Here is a 23,092-nt window from a genome sequence, read left to right as displayed (position 1 = left end):
TCAATAGAATATTTATTTAAAAATTCCATTAATGCAAGTTCAAATAATGTTCACCTATATGATTGAGTTGTACAGATTATTTAAAAAATTAAAATGATCACAAATTGATCCTAATTTGAAAGTCTACTCTTTAAAAACAGGTAAAGCTTTGAGTAGACAATACAAACATGTTAAACAGCAAGCATAAAATTCATGAAGTGCACTCACCCTCATCACTGGTATGATCAACCTTTACCATTAGTTAGCATAACAAAAGAACACAAGTTTTAGAACAGGCAAGAACACTGCAAAACATTAAAAAAGGTGTGAAAAGAGTTATGAAGGATAAATCTGTGGGTAATAGGATACTCCTCCAAAACTGCTGTGGAAAATACCCTCTTGTTGTGAACAAGACTGGACACCCAGTGGCTGCAGGTGACTCTGAAATATACAATAGAATTTGTTTAGTATAACTCCAGTATGTGCAATTTAATATGCCATAAACAGGTTGAACTAGATAATTCTGGACATAACAGACATGACATTAATGCAGCCTCTTGGTTCACTTACTCTGCTGTGTAGGACTTTTGGGTGGCGACAGACTCAGCATCATCTTCTCCAGTTCCTCATCTTCCTCCATTACTGTGAAATGAAACAAATATATCAGTAGACTGTAAGAATCAATATAAACAAATATAAATGTGGTTTACTCACCTGGATAATAAGAGGAAAGGCGTGAAGTGGATGTTGCAGAGGGAGTTGATGGTGAGGGTGAAGGTGTAGCAGAAGGGGCTGTGGTCACCTGTTTTTTCTGCTTTAAAAGATATTGCTGCATGCGGTACATTTTACTTCCAGGAACACAGCTCTTCCCCATTATAAAGGCAGCATACCCATCAGCCCTGGTATTCCAGATCTTCCTCCAGGTGTCTTGTACTTGTGCCCCAAATCCAACAACATTGTCATCATCTGACAAAACTGGCACTGGGTCTGGTCTCTCTGAAAGATATCGCGGGAGAGCCTCAATTTCCTTAAAGCATCTTGAATATTCAATAAAGGAAAGGAGGCTCTCCTTGCAATGACCATCTGGGTTGAACTGCCCAGCCTGTTCTTCCTCATCAATCTTACTGGACAAGTACAAAGTGTAGCCAATATCATTCTCCACTATCCACCGGAAGGACCTCCCTTTGTACTTCCCAAACTGAAGGATGTATTCTCCTAACACTTCTTGCTTGTCTGAAACATCCCCTACCCTCTGTAAAACAATAGAATGGGCATTGTTCCTGACCACATCTTCTCTTTGAGGTGTTGACATGTCTTGCAAAGAAGGATTGTCTTTAATGCTTCTTGCCTCTTCAGATGAGCCCCGAAGTAAATCACCTGAGGGGCCTCTCCTGAAGGACACGTTGATTCTCCCAGGGATTTTTTTTTTTCTTCATGCTGATAGCCTGAATAGTACCCATAGACACGAACAATTGACATAAATAAATATATAAAAGCATTTACATATGCTAATGTTTTGTAAAGTAAAATTATGGTAACTGATTCTTTTTAAATGACTTCACAGGTTTCATGTTAGATTAAAAGATCAATGACCCAACATTTAATTAAACAACTATTGAAAAGATACACATCTACTCTAATATATTCTAACCTAATCTAACGTAACTGTGTGATCTGCTCACTTGTTACCAAAAGACTTTATTTTACTGTGTGTTTGACTACTGAACAAACAACAGACACTGAACAGTAGACAATAGAAATTTCACTCGGCATACAATCGTATAATGATATTCCTGAATTGACCCTACATATATAGTTTAAACCATTCAAATGATATTCATAATATACCGATGTTTCTTTTGAGTAAATAAGTAATTTTGTCATTTGTAAGTCGCTTTGGATAAAAGCGTCTGCTAAATGAATGAATGTAAATGTAAGTGTACAGTTCACTTTACCTGCCCCCTAATTGTGCTTTTTTTCTCAGGTAAAACGATGAATGTTAATTCGACGTCTGGAAGAAAAAAAAGACCTAAACAAAAAGAGATGAAAGCCGAAAAAATAAAGCCGATAAAGTATAGTTTATTCGCGAGATAAAAATATAGTCATCTGTAGTGATAAAAACCAAGCCTCGGAACAGCGCCATGGATTCAACATGTGGCCAAAAGTATATTGCGAATGAGAGAATGAACAGGGAAAGTTAAGCATAACTATTTTCGGCTCCCGCGTGAAAGCTCCCTGGTTCGAGACCGGGCAGAAACAAGCCGGACGTTTTGAACGTTGCTTTAATAACTGACCAGTCGTCATCACGGTAGGATCAGGTCCTCTAGGAACAGCCTGAAAGCGAGACCTTGAACAGAGCAGATTTCCTGCTTTTGTGCTTTTGTAGCAAAGCAGTTAACATTTGCTTACCAAATGAAAGGGAGTCTCTGCTTTTCCCAAGAAAGTGGAAGCCTGGCTCTTTCGTTGCTCAACAAGACTCTGTGCGTGACTGGAAAATTTTCCGTAAAGTACTGGTCGCCGAGTTCACCTATCAGCAAGAGGTCTGCCCCCGAAAGAGGCTGGGAGCGGTTTCCCTTCCATTGAGCTTTTGTAGCAAGGCAGATAACAGCTGCTTGCAAAATCACAGGCAGTCTCTGCTTTTCCACTGAATGTGGAAGCCTGGCTCTTTCCTTCATCAAGAAGACAAGAGTAATGATGCGCTTGACTTGAGGTTGCAACTTGTAATTCCCAACCTCCAAGCGGGAAAACGCAAAGCAAACGCACCCTCAACCTGAAATTGCCATTCGTCAACAGTGGGAAGTCTTCTCATCTACCGGTTCCTTCCCTGTTCATCGAGTGACGTCGAGTCGGCATGACGGATTCAGAACTCACAAAGTGGCACTTACCTCGGTCTTTATTTGCTTTAGATCAGGGTTGTCCAGTCTTATCCAGAATGGGCCAGTGTGGTTGCAGGTTGTCATTGTAACCAAGCAGTAGCCACACTTTAGTCTATTGAAAGCCAAGATCAGCGGAGCCAACAACTGGAATCAGGTGTGGCTCCTGCTAGATTCGAACGAAACGCTGAAGATTGGACAACGCTGCTTAAGACCAATCAGCATATAGACATATTTGCTTATTGAATATAAAACATTGACTATATAGATGGCTGATCGCGGAAAATGTACACCTCTCATCACAGTTTGCATGCTAGGTTGTCGCTAACAAGAGACAGACACGGAGAGACTGCATGCTCTGACGGTTTCGCCCCTGTTCACGGCTCAAACGTGCCCCGATGCAAAATGATGTGTTTACAAACAGCAAAGAGAGCACTAAGAACTCAAGTGGGAAGCAGAAAGGGTCGTAGGAGGCCTGCAAGGAAGCCTATGGTACATTCTGTTGACCAACTTATTTTCAGGTAGGTGATTGCTTCCTTTTGTGCCAACTACCACAAAGTACCTCCAGAAGCTCCAAGTTACAACCCGTGGACTGGCCAGGAATCGAATGCGGGTCAACTGCTTGGACTGGAGCTATGCTCACCACTATACCACCAATGCCACGCTTTGCCGTTCAGCTCTGGTGAACAAAAGTGTACGTATGTGCTCTTCTCATCAGAAGACCATAGGCAACAGCCAAAGGGCCGCGCCCTCGTGGTTTCTGTAGTGTAGTGGTTATCACGTTTGCCTCACACGCAAAAGGTCCCTGGTTCGAGACCGGGCAGAAACAAGCTAGGAATTTTGAACTTTGCTTTAATGACTGAGCGGTCGTCATCACCGTAGGATCAGGTCCTCTAGGAACAGCCGGAAAGAGAGACCTCGGACAGGGAAGATTTCCTTCTTTTGTGCTTTTGTAGCAAAGCAGTTAACATTTGCTTACCAAATGAAAGGGAGTCTCTGCTTTTCCCAAGAAAGTGGAAGCCTGGCTCTTTCGTTGCTCAACAAGACTCTGTGCGTGACTGGAAAATTTTCCGTAAAGTACTGGTCGCCGAGTTCACCTATCAGCAAGAGGTCTGCGCCCGAAAGAGGCTGGGAGCGGTTTCCCTTCCATTGAGCTTTTGTAGCAAGGCAGATAACAGCTGCTTGCAAAATCACAGGCAGTCTCTGCTTTTCCACTGAATGTGGAAGCCTGGCTCTTTCCTTCAACAAGAAGACAAGAGTAATGATGCGCTTGACTCGAGGTTGCAACTATGTAATTCCCCACCTCCAAGCGGGAAAACGCAAAAGAGAAGCGAAAGTGATGCGAGTGTAAACCAAGAGTGAAGCAAATGCGAAGTTAGACTGAAAGTAGTGTGAAATTTAAAAAATTAGTAATACTCCTTAAAGGTCTAAATGAAATCAAATACAATTCATAAATCATAGTGCAAAGAATATAGTGCAATATGAACATAAAGTGCAAGCCTAGATTATGTGTAGGCACATGAAAAAAATGTATTTAATCCAGATTTAAAGATATTTTCATCTGTGGCACATTTAACATCGACTGGGAGCTGATTCCAGTTTATATCAGCACAAAATCTAAACACTGATCCATGTGTGGCTCTATATTGGAAATAGTGTGGTGGGATGCAGACCTAGTCTTAGATCATATAATACAGCTCTCCTTGTAACATTCCTTGATGAGCTGACATCAAGGATCTGAAAATGGTGCCAAGGTTACTGCAAAAAAAAAGTCATTAAAATCTTTTACACCCCTGCTGTAATGTGTGGGAGTGTTGAGTAACTGCAGTGACGCTTGGGGGCAGTAATGAGCGTTAAGGTTGCTTTTCATCCCCAGACGGAACTCGCAAACAAACGCAGCTACGCTCTAATTGGTGGAGCTCCTGGACGAGCTGCTATTTAATTGGTGTAGCGCTTTAGCTAGAGTTTTAGTTTCTTCCGTGTTTGTCTCAGAGCTGTAATGGTCGAGGCTTTCCGGTGATGGGCGTGTTTGTGTTTATTCATTCAGCACGAGTGCTTACTGAAGATATGTCTAACAACTTATTCCTTGCATCCCTGCATGCTTGTCAATAATTAGTAAAACATTTCTGACATTTGGTTTTTGTCCGTGTGTGATTAAGAGAGACATAAGGAGAATTTCCAAATTAAAGAAACAAACGCAGCAAAAATGCCTCACAATCTGTTATAATCTAATGAACAAAATACAATATTAAAAACACAGTTTATTAACTGATTCCAAACAACCAGGAACAAAAGAGTTACAGTTGACTAAACCGTGACATATTTAACTGGTATATCCATAAAGGAGAGAGAAAAAAAGGAAAGTGACAAACGGTAAACATGTCTTATCCGTGTAATCATTACAGATGCAAACAAAGCCCTTAGATTGTAAAACAGTACACATCCATTGAAAACAAATTAGAGGAAGGGTATATAGCCTGTGGCACAAACAGAGCTTAAACCTAATTTTCACCAAGCCTTATTTACAAAACCAACGAGTGATAAACCAATTCTTTTCCCCCCCATCTTTTAACCAAAAGGTGTGCTTAATTCACAATTCCAGGGTTTACATAATCTTTAATTCGTATTGTAAACAGTGAGCATTATGGCTGTTAAGTAAACTGTCAATTCAGGACTGTAGGTGATGACGCAGTTAGCAGAGGTGTTAATTCAAGACTGTAAAAGTAAACTCAGCATTTGATGTGTTCAGTCAGTACTGGGGATTTTGGCTGTAGGCTGCAAGTGAAAAACAGAAAATGTGCTCAGAACAGTTGTACATTACAGCACCCATTAGTTATGGATCACTGAACTTGTTTTAGAAATATCTCAGAATATGACATTTGTCTATTTTGATTAAGAATTTTTGATTAAGAATTTAAAATTAGAAATAAACAATTTTTTTAGAATTTTGAAATGTAAAAACAAAAAAAGGAAATGTTCAACATTTTCAATAATTGATGTTCAAGATTCCGCACCATTTCTAGGTAAATGTGCAGATCCCTGGTTAGTTTAGATTTGGCATTAGCCAAGAAAATCCAGGATCTCCCAGTCAGTGTCCTCCAGAGTCTGATTAGCTTCCTGTGCATGACCCATCTCCTCGGTGATGCTGTGCTGGCACCAGAGCTTCTGAATCTTTCTGTAGCACATTCCTCCATCTGGGAGGGAAAGAGAATGATATAAACAGTGGTTTAAACACAAATTTTACAAAACACGTTGAGTATCTTGTTTGAGTTCTCACCTGAGCCCTTGGACAGTTCTCCATAGTCATCAAGGTACAGGAAAAGAACCTGATTCTCCCTCACCCTGTAAAAGACAGCAGAGGCTCATGTACTGCAAGCTAGGACTTGACAATATATACAAATGCTGTATATTCACAACCATAAATGTTAATTCAGCAGGAATGTCTCAACTCCAGGCCTATTGCTGGATTACTGAGATGTTGAGTGTTGGGAGGAAAGGAAGCTTGAAACTGTGTAGGATGGAGTGTTTCTAGGACATGGTGGAGGCCCACTAGTATAAGAAGTCATGTATTAATAAATGAAAAAAATGAATGTAGTTTTTTAAACATTTTGGAAGATGCTTGTTATGTAACATAATATTTGACCAGTTAGACAATATTTGACCAGACAATTTGACCAGTTGACAATATAGGAATAAAACCACTGCAGAGAGAAACACTCAATCATTACATAGCAGTGAAGATTTCATGAAATTTTTCATTGATAAGGTTGAAAATATTAGACGTGAAATACAGGCCATTAAATTAAAACTGGACAGTACTGTAACAAACCCATTACATGACAATGTAGCAATATCAGATCAATGTTTAGAGTGTTTTGCTCCGCTTAGAGAGACCGAACTAGCTACATTAATCTCTTCAGCAAATTCATCAACTTGCATACTAGATCCCGTACCTACATGTTTGTTTAAACAGATTGGTCCAGGAGTAATTGAACCACTTTTAAATATAATCAATTCTTCCCTAAGCAGTGGCTATGTACCTAAATCACTTAAATTAGCAGTTATTAAACCCTTGATTAAAAAACCTGATCTTGACCCGTCTCAATTGTCCAACTATAGACCAATATCAAATCTCCCCTTCATCTCTGAGATTTTAGAAAAGGTTGTAGCAAAGCAGCTATGCTCGTACTTAGATAGGAAAAACATTCATGAAATGTATCAGTCAGGATTTAGACCTCATCATAGCACAGAGACAGCGTTAGTTAAAGTAGTAAATGACCTTCTACTGACCTCTGATCAGGGTTGTGTCTCGCTGCTTGTGTTACTCGACCTTAGTGCAGCATTTGATACTATAGATCACACTATTCTCCTTGATAGATTAGAAAATGTTGTTGGTATTAAGGGAACAGTCCTCTCCTGGCTCAGGTCTTATCTGACCAATCGTTATCAGTTCGTAGATGTAATTGGTGAATTCTCCATGCGTACTGAGGTTACTTTTGGTGTTCCACAGGGTTCTGTTTTAGGCCCACTGCTCTTTACTTTATATATGCTACCCCTAGGTCAAATTATTCGTAAACATGGAATTAGCTTCCACTGTTATGCTGATGATACGCAGTTGTATGTTTCAGCGAAGCCAGAGGACAGACAGAAGCTTAGTAAAGTTGAGGATTGTGTAAAGGACATTAGACATTGGATGTTAATTAATTTCCTTCTACTTAATTCTGATAAAACAGAAATACTTTTATTAGGCCCACGTGTAGCTAGAAGTATTCTTTCTGATCACATGGTTACTCTGGATGGTCTTTCTGTTTCATCATGTGCAGCAGTTAAAGACCTTGGAGTGATTATTGACTCCAGCCTGTAATTTGATGCTCATGTAGATAATATTACTAGGATAGCCTTCTTTCATCTCAGAAATATTTCTAAAATAAGAAACATATTGTCACTACATGATGCGGAAATACTAGTTCATGCATTCGTCACCTCTAGATTAGATTACTGTAATGCCTTACTGTCTGGATGTTCCAGTAGGAATATAAATAAGCTCCAGTTAGTCCAGAATGCAGCTGCTAGAGTCCTAACTAGAACCAGAAGATACGACCATATCACACCGATATTATCAATACTGCATTGGCTCCCAGTAAAATCTCGCATTAATTATAAAATACTTTTATTAACCTATAAAGCACTAAATGGTCTCACGCCACAATATCTAAGCGACCTTTTGGTTTTATATGATCCGCCACGCCTACTTAGGTCAAAAGATGCAGGCTATTTGACGGTACCTCGAATAGTGAAGGCTACAGCAGGGGGAAGAGCTTTCTCTTATAGAGCCCCACAGTTATGGAACAGTCTTCCTATTAGTGTTCGGGACTCAGACACAGTCTCAGTGTTTAAGTCTAGGCTTAAAACATATTTGTTTACTCAAGCCTACCCTGACTAGATTCTGTTCTACTACTTCACAGTCCTAATAATCTTTTTTCTCCCTCGCTCCTTTCACCGAGCCCCACACGAATTTATGGAGATACTAGAGATCCAGATCCTTTCTGCCTCTGGATGGAGCTCAAATCTTCTTTAATTCCAGACTGCTGGGACTACGGCTGCTCCTAACGCCATACAGACTTCATATAAATCCATAATGAACTTTTTCACACTATCTGATGTTACCCAGATGAGGATGGGTTCCCTTCTGAGTCGGGTTCCTCTCAAGGTTTCTTCCTCTTAAAACATCTTAGGGAGTTTTTCCTTGCCAGAGACTACAGCCAAAGAAACCACAGACACTGACCTGTTAGATAGACAGGTTTAGATTCTGGACAACAATGATACTTTAATCTGATGCTAATATACATTTAATAGTGCCTAAAGTATCATTTAACAAGCTTTTCAGCTCACCACTAAGTGGAACATGTCCACATCCAGAATGCAGGGGGAACTTTCCACCTGGGGAGCAAGAACAAGTGCTGCACGAGCACAGTTAAAGAACTAAAAAACTACAAGTGAGAGAAAAATAAATAATGAAATAAATATACCTGCCAACAGTCACATGAAGTGATTTTGCACAGAGGAGTGAGAGGAGACAGTCCAGCACGCAGAGCCAAACTGAGCCAGGGAACTCAAATAGTCTCCTAAACAAGGGCACGTTTTATGACACTTATTTTTTATTATTTAGGATACAAAATATGGATAAATATCACAGGATATAGAAGGAATTAGAACTGAGGAAGGAGAGCATAATACCTGCAGATATTTGTGATTCAGAATATTTAGTAATGCTACCAAAATGAACCCCGAACATAACTGAGCAATCTTCTAGATATCTTTAGAGTGCGAATGATGCGCAGAAGCTTGAGTAATGATTTTACAGATGCAGTCTATTTTCATTTATATATACACACAGTTATATATATATATATATATATATATATATATATATATATATATATATATATATATATATATATGCTTTTATATTTAGAATTACAAGTGAAAAGCAAATCAAATCATCGGAAGAATTTATTCCAGTGTACAATTAACTACTCCATCCTGCAAGCAAACAGTGCTTAGTGGAGTATTTTAACAGCACTAACAATACCACTGGTACAGAATTTATTACATCATCACACATCCCTCGAAAGAAGAATTCATTCTGGCATGATAAGTGTCGCGTACCGTGGGGAATACAGAAGCAGAAGCGGGCGGCAGGTTCAGGCAGAATAATCCAGAGGGGTGAACACAGTCCGTAGTCAAGAAGCAAGCGAGGGTCAGGCGATCATGCAAACAAAACAAACGGGGTAAGACAGAAATCGTGGTCGGGGACGTAAGCAAAGGCCAAAGTCACTTATCGAATAAACACAGTAGAATACTGTGTTGCTTCTCGGGAAACCGAGTCCTGGCTGGGCTGAGATATGACAATAAGTTTGGTTGTCATACCTGTCTACAGGGTAAACTTCCAAACAAAGGCTTCTCCTCATCTACCAATAATCTCTCTGTACAAAATACAAGCACAGAAAAACAACAAATGCATATCATAATGTTCTTTACCAAAAAGTAAAACATTTTTACTAACTATTAACACAGGTCAGTGAATATTGTAAATCTTATACATGAATTCTTAGTCTGTAAGAAATGGGTGCAGACTGACCTATAGACTGGATGGTGCAAGAACAGCTGCCCCAGCACATGATAGGTACACGGGGGTCCTGCTCATTAGGGTGCACCTTAAGCCCAACTTTATAAGTTGCGGTCCCAAATGTCATCAGCATCTCCCTTATGGAGCTTGAATAAGGCGTGCTATCAAAACACATCACAGGTCAGTGTTAAAGACACGCTCAGATACGCAGTTGTGAAAGGAAACAGTGGGTATGCTTACACTGGTGTGTGGTCCAGCCTGAAACTCTCAGGAGGAGGAGAGTCCTCCACAGTCTCTGACTCACCAGCATCTAAAAGACAAACACCACAATATGACTGCATGTGCACACATACACACACAAATAAGGAGCACACACACTATACATGATGAGACTCACTTGTTGGCTTGGCTCTCTCATGAGCAGAGTACAAGGCTCTGATTGGCTTGTATACGTTGTATTCAGCCAATGAGCCAGACCTGGCTGCTCACTATTGCTGTAACTACAAACATGCATGCATTTTACTATTTAACCAGAGAAAATGTCACCTCAATGGGACAACAGGCAAATTTACTGTAATAAACTGAGTCAGTGTGACTAAATATCATGAAACAGCAGTGGATTAGCCATCTTACATAAGCAGAAACTCTATACTCTGATCTCAACATGGCAAGACATGCAATTCAGCTACAGATATCAAGTCCCATCCATCCATCTTCAACCGCTTACTCCTTTTCAGGGTCATGGGGAAGCTGGAGCCCATCCCAGGGAGCATCGAGCACAAGGCGGGGTACACCCTGGACAGGGTGCCAGTCCATCGCAGGGCACACAATCACACACATATTCACACACCCATTCATTCACTACGGACACTTTAGACACGCCAATCAGCCTACCATGCATGCCTTTGGACTGGGGGAGATACCAGGGTACCGGGTAAACCGGGGTATCTTAAGGAAACCCCCGCAGCACCGGGAGAACATGCAAACTCCACACACACAGAGCCACGGGAATCGAACCCGGACCCTGGCGGTGTGTGGCGAAAGTGCTAAACACTAAGCCACCGTGCGCCCGATATCAATTCCCTTGCTAAAAAATATATAAATAAATAAGAGGAATATTGGAATGGGGTATGCACTGTTACAGTGTCATTCTGTACCCTTCCATGGCATTTCATAGGCAAGTTTGCATTGGTTACAGAGCCACTACAACTAATTCGCCAATGCAATGGTTAAAATATTAAGCGGTCCGGATTCAGAGCAACTCCACTTAGAATAATCAGAAGCACAAGTTTGTATGCGAGTACCTGCAGGTGGTCTCAGTGAGGGGCAGGAGAGGAATGACGGTGTTACTGCGACACTTACAGAATGGACACAAGTACTCCCCATTCTCTACATCGTAACTGGTTTGCTCATGCAGCCACTGCGCATCCTGACTCTGGAGTGTCTCAAAGTATCTGTAAGAGAAAATAACTACAAGATTAAGAGACCATTATTTGACAACCTGTCAAATTTCCATGAGCTTTATATGTACCATGCAATCACAGAAATGACCAAACTGGTCAGATCTATTAAGCAGTGACAAGCAAACTGATCCAGTGAGCTGTTAAGCTTGACCTGGATGTAGGATTGACGTGGGAACACCATATACTGCTTGTAAAGCTCTCCGAGGTAACATTCTTCAGGAGTGTAAACTGTTGGACAGCGCTCCCCTCCATTGAAGAACGGGAACATATGAAAAGTATTTTTGATTGGGAAGTGCACAGCACATAGCAGAATCTGATGTCCTCAACAACCGAGCATTGCTGATTACCAAGCGTAACAAGTTCCATCACCTGATTTCTTTAGCTTTTGATACTCACTGCACTTACTCCTAAGGTCAGATCAGGTTAACGTTCTTTGCTTCCCCATGAGGCACAATAAGTTTACAGACTTTGAAAGTAACACTGGCTTGATCTAAGACAGTGAAAAATAGTCAAGTGCACAAAGCAAGCTTTGTTTCATGCTTTGTGTTGATGATCAGCTCACTGTATTGGGTCAAAAAAAAATAAAAAATCTGCAGATCGCATATTTAAGCCACACACATCCAATTTGGATCTACATCTTATCGATCACCACACATCCATGAAGACTTTCCTGTACATCACAGATTAGGTTTTTGACTTTTCAGTCACAAAACATTCCGACTGATTGATTAATACTAGCTAATTTATTGTGATTGCTCATATAAAGGTCATATTTTCTAGACAAACTATTTACTGTTAGCTGCTGATCTATTGCCTATATCCACAAACATTTGAAAGCAGCAAAACTTTTTATTTGGGATTAAGTAGAGGGCTGTCTAGAAGTAACATTTTGCCCAACTCCTCACCTCTGCCAGCAGTGAGAGTGCATGATGTGGCCACAGCTGCCGGTATGGGTACCAAAGGACAGGTCAGGGTACATGAAGAGGGGATCACAGCTCTCTGGAACACACATGTATCCTTCAGAAATAAGCACACTGGCTACTCAAACCTATCCAATTACTTGACCTGCACACTGTAAACCATAAGCTTACCTGGATTGTGAGGGGGTCTTTTGCGGTTCTCGGACATGACCGTAGAGCGTTGGACAAAGGCTGCGAGCACCATGGCGGTGCCATCAGGTAGGATCTCCTGCGCTTTGTGACACAGGATACACATCTCCATCTGCCTCCTCTCTCCTCCTCTGGCACGCCAACGACGAGGTCCCACACACACCAGAGCACCGTCACATGAACTGGGGCTGTACCAAGCAGAGACGGATGGTTACAAGTACACTATAACCTTAATTTTATGTTAAGGTCCCTCTGAATTTGTTAAAATAATCAATGTTGAATAAATGGATTCATCTTTTTTTACTCACCAGGAAATTGCTAAAAATGGCCTAGGATCCTCTCTACTCATTTACCCCAACAGAAAATGCTCTAATGAATATGCAAGATAAAGAGTTTAAGGATGGGAATTTACTTATGTTATGTGAAGACCACCATTATATGCAAGAACTTTTAGGACAAAGAACAGACAACTGCTCAGCAAAGTCAAGGAAGTGTTGATGCATGCATTTACTGACATAAATGTACTGACTGGATATTGAGAATACAATACAAGTTGACTTATTAAGAACACTGCGTCACTACGAGCATGCTTAGGTACCTATGCTCTGCTGATGTAGAGGCTGAGGCGTCCAGATCCTCTGAATCCTGCGTGAGCAGATCTATGTACTTATTGATAAAATGACTCTGGCTCTGTAATGTTTGAGCCATGGTCTTTTTCCAGCACAGTTCAGCTTTCCTTTTTCTCTCTGCTTTGTCTTTGTCCCACACAGTCTGCAACACACACACACACGTAGATTTAATCTCTTCAACACTTTAAAGGGTAATGGTTAATATGTCCATGGAATAGAAAGTTGCTCAAAGTGTGACCTCCTTGTGACAGTGCCCTGTTCCTTCACAGGGAGGTGCAGCAGCTGTGCACTCGCGCATCGTTTTAATGCTAACCACCATCTGTGTAGAAAAAGACTCATAATTTAGGAAAATACTTTTACAAGAAAACGATACAGCAGTGCAGTTAGAACTATATGCACACACAAAGTCTTGCAAAACTAAGCAGATGTTCAATAGAACACACTTGTGTACTAAAAAGTATATACACACACACCATACCATTAAATACTGAAGATGCATTACAATTTTACTAACATTTAATTTGCCTGTTTCTCTTCAAAGTACATACTACAATACATCATTAGCCTTGGCCTACACCATGGCCTTCATATGTACATGTTCTGCCTGGTGCAGGTCTCCTGACAGTTTTCACTATATGGAAAATAAAATGCACACATCACAGTGCATGGAAGTTCAGTTTGTGTAGTAAGCAATCCTTACATGTCATTTAAATATTCATGTTGACATACAGCTTTTAAGTAACACGCACAATAATCCACATCAAAAACACCCCTAGGGCCACCTACAGATGATCAGCAGCAAAACCGCTTTGTGACAGTGAAGCATTTGTGCTTCACCGTGGTGAGAGGTGCTGCTTTGCCTACCGGCCACACCACCTTGAGCGGTGTTGCACTGCTTGGATTTCAAACAGGTCTTGATGATGCAGCACTGCTTTAAACTTCATGGTAAAAAACGCTCATCTTTTGTATGTTGTGCCTACCTTCAGTGAGCGAATTGCAAAACATGCTAGGCTGCCACCTGGTGGATATATTAGGTGCACGCATAGTAAGGCAAATTGCAAACATAATCAAGATGTAATTTCACTTTAAGGATCCAGCGAATCATGTCTTTATGCACTTCCAAGTGAAGCGCGCGCTGCAAGGCCTCTAACAGAGCCAGGATGCTTGGAGTGTTGCCGGGGGCTTCCCCGGGACCTGTGATACAAGAACCACAGATCTAACTACAGGCTTGAGGCTTTCTATTGTGTGAGATGATGTACAAAACTTACGGGAGATTTTGAGGGTGAAGTTGAAAGTAACTTCATCGTCATCCCCAATGTTCTCTAGCTGTTGCTGCTCCTCCAGCAGAGCCATGCCTATCAAGTGCAGCACCTGTAGCAACACACACATACAGAATTGTGAACACTACTCAGTCATTAAAAAGTGATGCTCATGAACACAGCATAGCAAGTGGAATTTTGTTGAATTTACTACACTATCATGTCATTTTAACAAAACATCCAAACATTTACCCTCTGCAGCATGGACTCAGACCAGTGTCCTCCACTGGGCACCATAGCCCACTGCAGCACAGCTCCCAGCATGCCAAGCAGCACGTCACACTGCAGAATGTTTCCCAAGCTGGCAAACAGTGGGCAGAATGGAGGCAGGGCTACGACACACACAGACACTCACACTTCAGCAATCTGCATTCAACTGACCAATCATTTTCAGATATGACTATAATCACTGAAGAAATAGCTTACCTGGGTCCTCTCCATTCTGTCTCTTAAGCTTTCGCTGAGCTTCCTCTGCCTGTATCCAAAATAAACTACATAAAAATTTAGAAAAACCATTAGTGCTCATGTGACTAAAGAGAATTACTAAATCTGCCAAAAGCAGCACATCACCTTAAGGACATCCTCAGCACTAACAGTCGAATCAAAATGCAAATGGATAAGTGCATATATTGAGCTTCCAAAGAGCATTTCCTCATTAGACCACTAGGCACTCAAACTGGTATTTTGTCATTTATGTGCTTTTCTTTATCAATCACACAATCTGACAGAGGCTCTACACTTAAGAGAAGGAACTAAAGAATGAAGTAACACGTGAGTTGCAGACAGTTTTAGTTACTGCGCAGCAGGAGCTCGGGTACATGCTTTAAGTAGTGAATTATTATTTACAAAAAACTGTTTACAGCATTGTAATGCTGTTCTCTCCAGGGAAGGGGTCACAGGGTTAACTGATGTCTGCCCCAGAGACAATAACAGCACCGAGACTCTTCCCGTAATGTCTAACCTGAAATCTTCCTGTAATGCTGCAGACCGAGGGGTCCGGGTCCATGCCACCATGGAGGACATTTTAAGCTCATTGTAAAACACTGATTTTGAGTTTCTTGAAGCATTTTGGTGTTCATTTGGAAGTATGCTTGGCTCTTTATCTTGTTGAAAGCCAAGTCTGAACCTCCTGGCAAAAGCAAGCAAAAAGGTTCTGGGCTATCGTGTATTTTTGCTGGTATCAGTACCGACTACTAGATTTTTGGTATCGTGACATCCCTAGATTGGACATTCTATGTTTGAGTTATAACAACTTCCTTTTTCATGGTGAAACTTCTAAATTTGTGAGAGCGCCACGCCCACGGCGAGCAGCAAAAATTCAAAAGCTTCGCATTTTAGCATCGTCAATGCCTGTAGATGAGTCTGACCGAATGTGATGCCGAACTGATGAAAGCTCCAGGAGGAGTACGTTAAAGTACAAGGCCTGGAAATGGCAAAAAACGGAGGAAAAAATTAAGAGAAAAATCAAAATGCTGACTTCCTGTTGAGTTTAGTTTTGCATAGTCCGGACAGTAGCTGCTGGGAGCCAGCCTCAAGCAGGCCTCCAAATGATGATCAGTCATTGGGGAACGGTATTTGGACTTAATGATCTTCATGAGGGAAAAGGCTGACTCACATAAATAAGTAGAGCCAAATAATGCAGTCAAGGAGGTGGCACATTTCCTCATGTTTGGGTACTTTTCCCCTGTGAGTAAGTTCCAGAACTGTCCATGAGCCCTGGACTTCAGCTGAATGTCAGTCTGTAGTTTCAAAAAATCTCATCCTCCACTTCAGACGAGTTCAGGTGAAACAGCGCTGCAATTTTCGATGCGAGTGAATCAACCTCAACATTGTTCCTAAACGGGTAGCACATGAATGTGGCGAATGGCTCCAGTAAAGCAAAGTCTTGAAGCGTCTGTCAACTCTGACCAACAGCTGTCAATCTGCTCCGTGTAGCGTGCAATGTTAAACTGCGCGCAAGCGTTCCGCTGCATCTCCAGCTCTGATGCGAGGTTTTGGAAGTTCCCAAAAACATGGCGCTGCAGCTTTGAAGACAGAAGTTGCATTTTCCGTTTAAAAGCATTAAATGCCTATAATTTTTGTCTTTTCCTTGCAGCTCCAAATTAAGTTGGTCAGATCGGTTAAAAATGCTCGGTTAAAAAAAGTCCAGCAGCCACTGATCATCATTGACTTGGGTGTATTCTGCATGTTTAACAGCAAAAGAAACTCGCTTATCTCCGGACAGAGCTCTCGAAATGCAGGAATTTACCCCTACTAAGCCGTCTCACATCAGTGTGTAGCAGGAGCTGATTGGTCGCAGTGTGCCTTCTCCAGATGCGCAGCCGTCTTTGAAGTGATCTAGCACGTATAGAACAGGCGATCTTTGTTTCCACATCCATGATCTCTTTCATGTTTAGCATTCTTGCGCATAAGGCTTGTTGGTGTATTATGCAGTGGTAGTTAAGGAAGTCAGGGAAAGCATCGTCTTCCCTGCACTTGGCAATGAATCCATTTGCGCTGCTCAACCATTGACTGATATCAATTTGCACACTGGAGCTGGGTTTTGTCAATGAATTCTTTAAAAGACTGAAAAATGTCCTCTCCCCGCAATTTCGCTCGCTAGCCTTTAGCACTGGCGCGCTTGATCGCACACGCGTGGTGAGAGAAAAGACGAGATCTCTGACTGGCTTCCCTGTACGTCAACTAACCTCTTTTTTTTTTTTTTTTAATGGCGATCTACCCGCACTTCCTTTGCGATCGACCGGTCGATCGCGATCGACATATTGGGCACCCCTGCTGTATATATTTTGACCTGAAGAAAAAAGCCTCTTTATACACATATGCTGTTAAACTACACCTGCTCTACTCGTGTGTGTGTGTGTATTACCTGCACTATGAATTTGTGTGTGTGCGCGCGCTGGTGTAGTCAGAGGAAGTTTCGCTGATGTGCATGTTGAATTGTGACACTCGATTCTTCAGATCCTCAAACAACTCGGCCACCTCTAACACACACACACCAGAAATGATAGTTAGGGATCTGTGTCGAGAAGTGTGTGTATAGATGTGTGCGAGTGAGTGAGTGTCATAACCTCTTGTATCCGTTTGATCTGAATGCAGTTCTCTTTGCCCCACTCCAGCTCATCCTAAAACACACACACACATCAGTACCACTTTATTTATTTTCTATAATCCAACACGTTATAATTCAACATAACTGTCACGATCTCCTGCCTCCCATATGCCGTGTACCAGTTTAATCTATTTCCTTATTTGGTCAGTGCTTCCTGTTCTTATTACGATGTCCTCTCTCTGACTGGTTCCTATTTCTTAAATTGTGCACTCTATCTGTACACTACACACTTGGCCATCTAACACCTGGATATTTGAAGAGCATAGAAAACACACACACGCAACCTGCGTGAAGTTGGACCCCCCACCACACAAAACATCGGCAGAATAGTTTGTGCTGGTTTGTGCCGTAAATATTTTCGTTCTGCTGCGTCAGTTCTGGAGATATTAAAAAAATATTTATAGGTCATTCTGGGTTCACTCAAACCCCCCACATGCTCCAAATTCACCCCAAATGGTCTCAATAATAATAATAATTCAAAAGAAGAAGACTATAACACCTAAACCTAAAAAAAATGTATGTGTTTGACCGGTAGTGTATGTTTCCAATGCAAGTGCTATAGTACAGGTGTGCTGGGTTATATCTTACATAGGTCTATTAGGTTATACACGTGTCTATATGTAGTGGTTGTCAGTAAGTATACAAGAATAAGTATATAGTTATGTATCTCTTTATTTTCCTTTATTTACGTAGTATTGTTTTGGTAATCCCCCCCCCCCAATTTTATTTGATTTTTTCTGCCAAACGACTGCCACACTACAGTCCAGTAGGTGGCGGTAATGCATCTTTAGCCTTAAAACAAAAGAAAACTATAGCGCCTTAACCCACACTGCGCATGCGCGAAGCCGGATGACTCAGCCATTAAACTAGTAAAAGAGCTCTAATTAGCCAGTGAAGCTACATGTCGTTCAGCCACGTCCACTTATAAAAGTAAATCGTGTAATATTCTCAGACTGGGCAGTTATTGACAGTGAATTCATCGTTTAAATAGAATCAAAAATAACATCGACCTATTTGCTAATCTCATTTCGATTAGCTTGCTCATTAATTACACTGCGCATGCGTGGACTGGACTGCCTCCTCAAAAGCTAGCACCGCTAGTATATTTGTATAATATTAACATTAATATTGAACCAGAGGAGTGAATAAAAAAAGTTATAAAATGTTATTTCTCACTTCTTCTCTGTGCGGGTGTGAGTTATCTTTGGTCGGTTCCTCGGTGATTCGGTCATTAGTGAACCGAGCTCTGAGAGTGAATCAGTGCGCCGTCTCCGCCTGCTTCATACTGATACACCTGAAACACAGGTGTTAACACCGTTAACTACACACATACACACAATACAGCAAAAACAGAACGGGTTCGGTTACACAGAACCGAATAAACTCACTTTAGTCTGGGTCCAAACGGGCCAGAACTAACACTAACAACGCTTTCTGCTCCTCACTTCGACTTCTCGCGCTCGCGGTGACGTCACCAACGTAACGGACGTTGACGTAAATTTGAATATTTGAGGAGAAAATATAATAAAATAAACCCAAATATTATTTCATAAAAAGCTTCATTATTCTCTTCTTCTTAAACACGATAGAGGATAAGATATACAAATACATAAAAAAAACAGCTTTATCATTATTTTAAATCAAATCCACTTTAAAAGTGCTCCTTTCTAATTACATTTTAATTAAAAATATACTTCGTCTTACTCTTGTTCAATTTATTTGTTTAAATTAATATTTAATTCATCGATGATTGTAGACGTGTTGAGGTTTCACGTTCTTTGTGCTTTATTATCATAAATATACACTTTGTTTAAACTTTTGAGTTTGGGACACAAAATGTAAACATTCCTCATGAATCCAGAACATTCATTTGTTTATTATTTAGAAAGTAATAATTAAACAGCTGAATAAAATGATCAGATTAATCACTTGCAACATTTAGGAGATGAATTTCTTGCATTAAGTGAGGTTTTTAATTATACACAGATATAAATACCTTTTATTTATTTGTAGTTTTCATATTTGACTCAGTACATTACACTACATTTATTTAATCAACTATTTATCAAGTTTTTTTAAAAACATATTTAACTGAATGATTCTGTCCAAGATCAATAAAAATCTTCAAATAATCTATCAACACCATCAATACATCTAATCAGTAAATAAAAATCTACATTTATCCAGCTGATCTATTGACTGGTTTATTGAAAGGTTTACAGCTTCGGCAGGTAAAGAAGCCGTGGCTTTAATCTGATCTTCTGATTTCTATTGATGATTAAATTACAAAATACAGAATTAAAGAATATCTTTATTTAAATTCAAAATCATTTAAAAATATGGACTACAAGTCATTTCTACAAGTGTTCATACAGACAGAAAGACCAGAGATGAAACAGATTTAACAGATACAGGACAATTAGGACAAGGAAAGTGGGAGAACTAGAATGATCATTTATTTATTATTTTAAAAAAAATTACAACTGTGTTCAAGATCACAGCAAAAAGACAGTAGAGGAAACAAAGGAAAAAAACAATTTCACATTTCCTGTTTAAATTCAACAGTAAAATCACATGAACTGAAGACATCGTGACTTTTTGAAACCGGTCGTTACGTTTTTGAGTCAAACGGAGCAGGTAGTGATGAAGAAGCTGCCTCGAAAGATCATTTCTGTTCCTCGAAGAGTAAAAAAAAAACATTAAATCCTAAATGTATGAAAAATAAACATTATGTACATTTTATGTCTAATTACAGTGAACCTGACGGAGAGTGAAGCTCACAGAGGCGAAGTGTTCACGCTACAGCAAATTTCACCGGTTGACAGTAAACTCGCTCACGTAGGAGGTGTGTTTCTCTGTCCAGGGATATTCCTAGCACTGTGTGTGAAAGCTCCTGACGTGCGTGTATGTCGATGTGTACATAGTACCAATGGTCAGGAAGTACTCTTGTGTCCGAGTTTCTCGTTCTCCTGAAACACACACACACACACACACACACACACACACAGTGGAATTGTAGGGGACTCATTTACAAACAAACATGACTACAAAAGACCGTACAAAACAATTTCGTGCAACTGCAATTTCACCAATGCAAGTAGATTTCTGCAAAGAAAAGCACCAAAAAAAAAAAACTCAAATTCTGTAAGAAGCCGCAGCCAAAATAAATAAATAAATAAATAAATAAATAAATAAATAAATGAATAAATAAATAAATAAAATAAAAATAAATTAATAAAGAACTCTGCAAAATCGTGTACGGACTGATAATTGCTATTTAAAAGGGAACATCATTAAATGACAACACTGCAAGAGACGGTCAAGAATTAAATCATACACATACACACACTCTCACACATACACACACACACACACACAGTCACACACACAGACACACACACACAAGCACACTCTCACACAAGCACACTCTCACACAAGCACATACACACACACTCACACACAGACACACACTCACACTCAGAGATTCACACACACAGACACACACAGACACACACACACACACACTCACACACACAGACACACACTCATACACACACACACACACACACACACATACACTCACACAAGTGCGTGTGTGAAGTGAAATTCAGTGGAATAACAATAAAAAATTGGGTTATGCTAATTTATTAATAAAAGAGCACAAACCAATAGGTCTGTCTGTCTGTCTTTTTATTTTTACTGTTATCACTTACTTACTCAATTCAAGTTTTACCAAATGCACACTGTGCTGTGTCACACCAATAAATCACTCCGAATTACATTCAATTTAATGAAATTGAAACAGAGAGCGAGAGAGGCCACACCTCCTTCACTGAGATGGACAGACACAGAGGCCACACCTCCTTCACTGAGATGGACAGACACAGAGGCCACACCTCCTTCACTGAGATGGACAGACACAGAGGCCACACCTCCTTCACTGAGATGGACAGAGACAGAGGCCACACCTCCTTCACTGAGATGGACAGAGACAGAGGCCACGCCTCCTTCACTACCGACAACATCCTAAATTTAACACACTGGCTTTCGATATTTTCAATAGCTCAAAAACACCCACCCACACACACATACACACACACACACACACACACACACACACACACACACACACACACACGCACACACACACGCACACACACAAAGCACTGCAGTAGTATGATGCCAGATTCACATGAACATGCTACATCTCTCATACAGTGTATATATAGTAAGAGACACTGGTGTGGCTGCAATTTTTCATTCATTATACATTTGACCACACGACTTCCACTATTTTATCCAGTTTATTTAAAGAGAGCATCGCCTGATGTAACTATACAATCAATGCCATCAATCAGAGACAGAGAGAAGAGAGAGAGAGAGAGAGAGAGAGAGAGAGAGAGAGAGAGAGAGAGAGAGAGAGTGTGGCAGTACAGTTTTATTTTCCTGCAACTGACCACACCAACTTCACTGAGACAGACAGAGATGCCACACCAACTTCACTGAGACAGACAGAGATGCCACACCCACTTCACTGAGACAGACAGAGATGCCACACCTACATCACTGAGACAGACAGAGATGCCATACCAACTTCACTGAGACAGACAGAGAGGCCACACCCACTTCACTGAGACAGACAGAGATGCCACACCCACTTCACTGAGACAGACAGAGAGGCTACACCTACTTCACTGAAACCTCTCTGTATGTATAGGTCCATGACATTTTTAACAGTACAAATGACAAAAATAACCATAAAAACTCATTTGTCATAATAGACGAGAGGTTTGGATTCATTCTTGTATCCAAGAACAAATCCGGGTTTATCAAAGCGTGCAATCAAAGTTGTAAATTTATGCAAAAGACCCTCCAAGCAAATGGATTTTATCACACATGTGTAGGATGAGCTGAACACCACGCCCACTGATAAATCCCATGCATTAAACTGATGCGCTTGTACACAGAGACACTCATTTGCATAAAAAACGCCTTCCAAATCACCGTATATGCTAAACCACCTCCCATTAAAACACCAAGCAACGGGCTCTTCGTACTGCTCGTTACACACCACACGGGGTGTGTCCAAAGGTCTACGAACTATCTATGAACTTCACTGACAATGATGCAGCAATCCTGCTGCACGTTCTCTACATGGATACGGTTCAGAAACAAGAGCCCAGGAATGAAAATGTCACTTTCTATCATTCCTACAAAACGAGTAGGAAAATGGTGAAGAGACAGAGCAAGCCCAAAGTAACCGAAACCAACGAGAGAAGACCCTGACAGATCTGACATGAATGTTAATGACTTTAACGTTAATGAACTGAACATTAGCTTAGTGCTAGCTAAAAGAGGAAACCGTGCGCGTCCTCACAGCCGCAGCTTCTGAAAAAACAGCACCGGATGGGAATCAGGTATCAGGTATGAAGCGAGGCCCAGCCCTGGAAAAATAAACAGTTGCACTATATAAAAGCAGGAA

General features: G+C 40.7%; 1 protein-coding gene, 1 long non-coding RNA gene and 1 other non-coding gene across 7 annotated transcripts; 1 reads left to right on the top strand and 2 right to left on the bottom strand.

Annotated features, from left to right (window-relative positions):
• The first annotated feature begins 3,608 nt into the window (after nt 1-3,608).
• trnav-cac (transfer RNA valine (anticodon CAC)) lies at nt 3,609-3,681 on the top strand. Its single transcript has one exon. It is a non-coding gene; the product is annotated as a tRNA-Val (tRNA).
• Nucleotides 3,682-8,515: 4,834 nt separating this feature from the next.
• Nucleotides 8,516-13,945, bottom strand: LOC128630384 (E3 ubiquitin-protein ligase UBR2-like). 5 transcript variants are annotated; one of them, XM_053678893.1, is made up of 12 exons: nt 13,421-13,945; nt 13,152-13,324; nt 12,536-12,741; nt 12,350-12,443; nt 11,286-11,435; nt 10,379-10,481; nt 10,222-10,291; nt 9,994-10,142; nt 9,522-9,838; nt 8,882-8,977; nt 8,745-8,812; nt 8,520-8,637 (listed from the first exon to the last, which is right to left on the bottom strand). In XM_053678893.1, exons 1-8 carry the CDS (start codon nt 13,679-13,681, stop codon nt 10,120-10,122), a joined length of 1,080 nt encoding a protein of 359 aa, XP_053534868.1. In that variant the 5' UTR covers nt 13,682-13,945; the 3' UTR covers nt 8,520-8,637; nt 8,745-8,812; nt 8,882-8,977; nt 9,522-9,838; nt 9,994-10,119. The 5 variants fall into 5 exon arrangements, with proteins under 5 accessions (XP_053534865.1, XP_053534868.1, XP_053534866.1 ...); XM_053678890.1 differs by having other exon boundaries at nt 8,516-8,637; nt 8,882-9,838; XM_053678891.1 differs by having other exon boundaries at nt 8,520-8,608; nt 8,882-9,838.
• A 201-nt stretch (nt 13,946-14,146) lies between these two features.
• On the bottom strand, nt 14,147-19,081 carry LOC128630429 (uncharacterized). Its single transcript, XR_008394737.1, has 7 exons — nt 18,999-19,081; nt 18,787-18,904; nt 17,570-17,623; nt 17,368-17,482; nt 14,928-14,992; nt 14,451-14,833; nt 14,147-14,376 (listed from the first exon to the last, which is right to left on the bottom strand). It is a non-coding gene; the product is annotated as an uncharacterized LOC128630429 (long non-coding RNA).
• Between the last annotated feature and the right edge of the window lie 4,011 nt (nt 19,082-23,092).

Source organism: Ictalurus punctatus, unplaced genomic scaffold, assembly GCF_001660625.3.
Source record: "Ictalurus punctatus breed USDA103 unplaced genomic scaffold, Coco_2.0 Super-Scaffold_100056, whole genome shotgun sequence".
Lineage (NCBI taxonomy): Eukaryota > Metazoa > Chordata > Actinopteri > Siluriformes > Ictaluridae > Ictalurus > Ictalurus punctatus.
The sequence above is the reverse complement of the archived record's forward strand: the minus strand, read 5'-3'. Positions and strand labels throughout refer to the sequence as shown.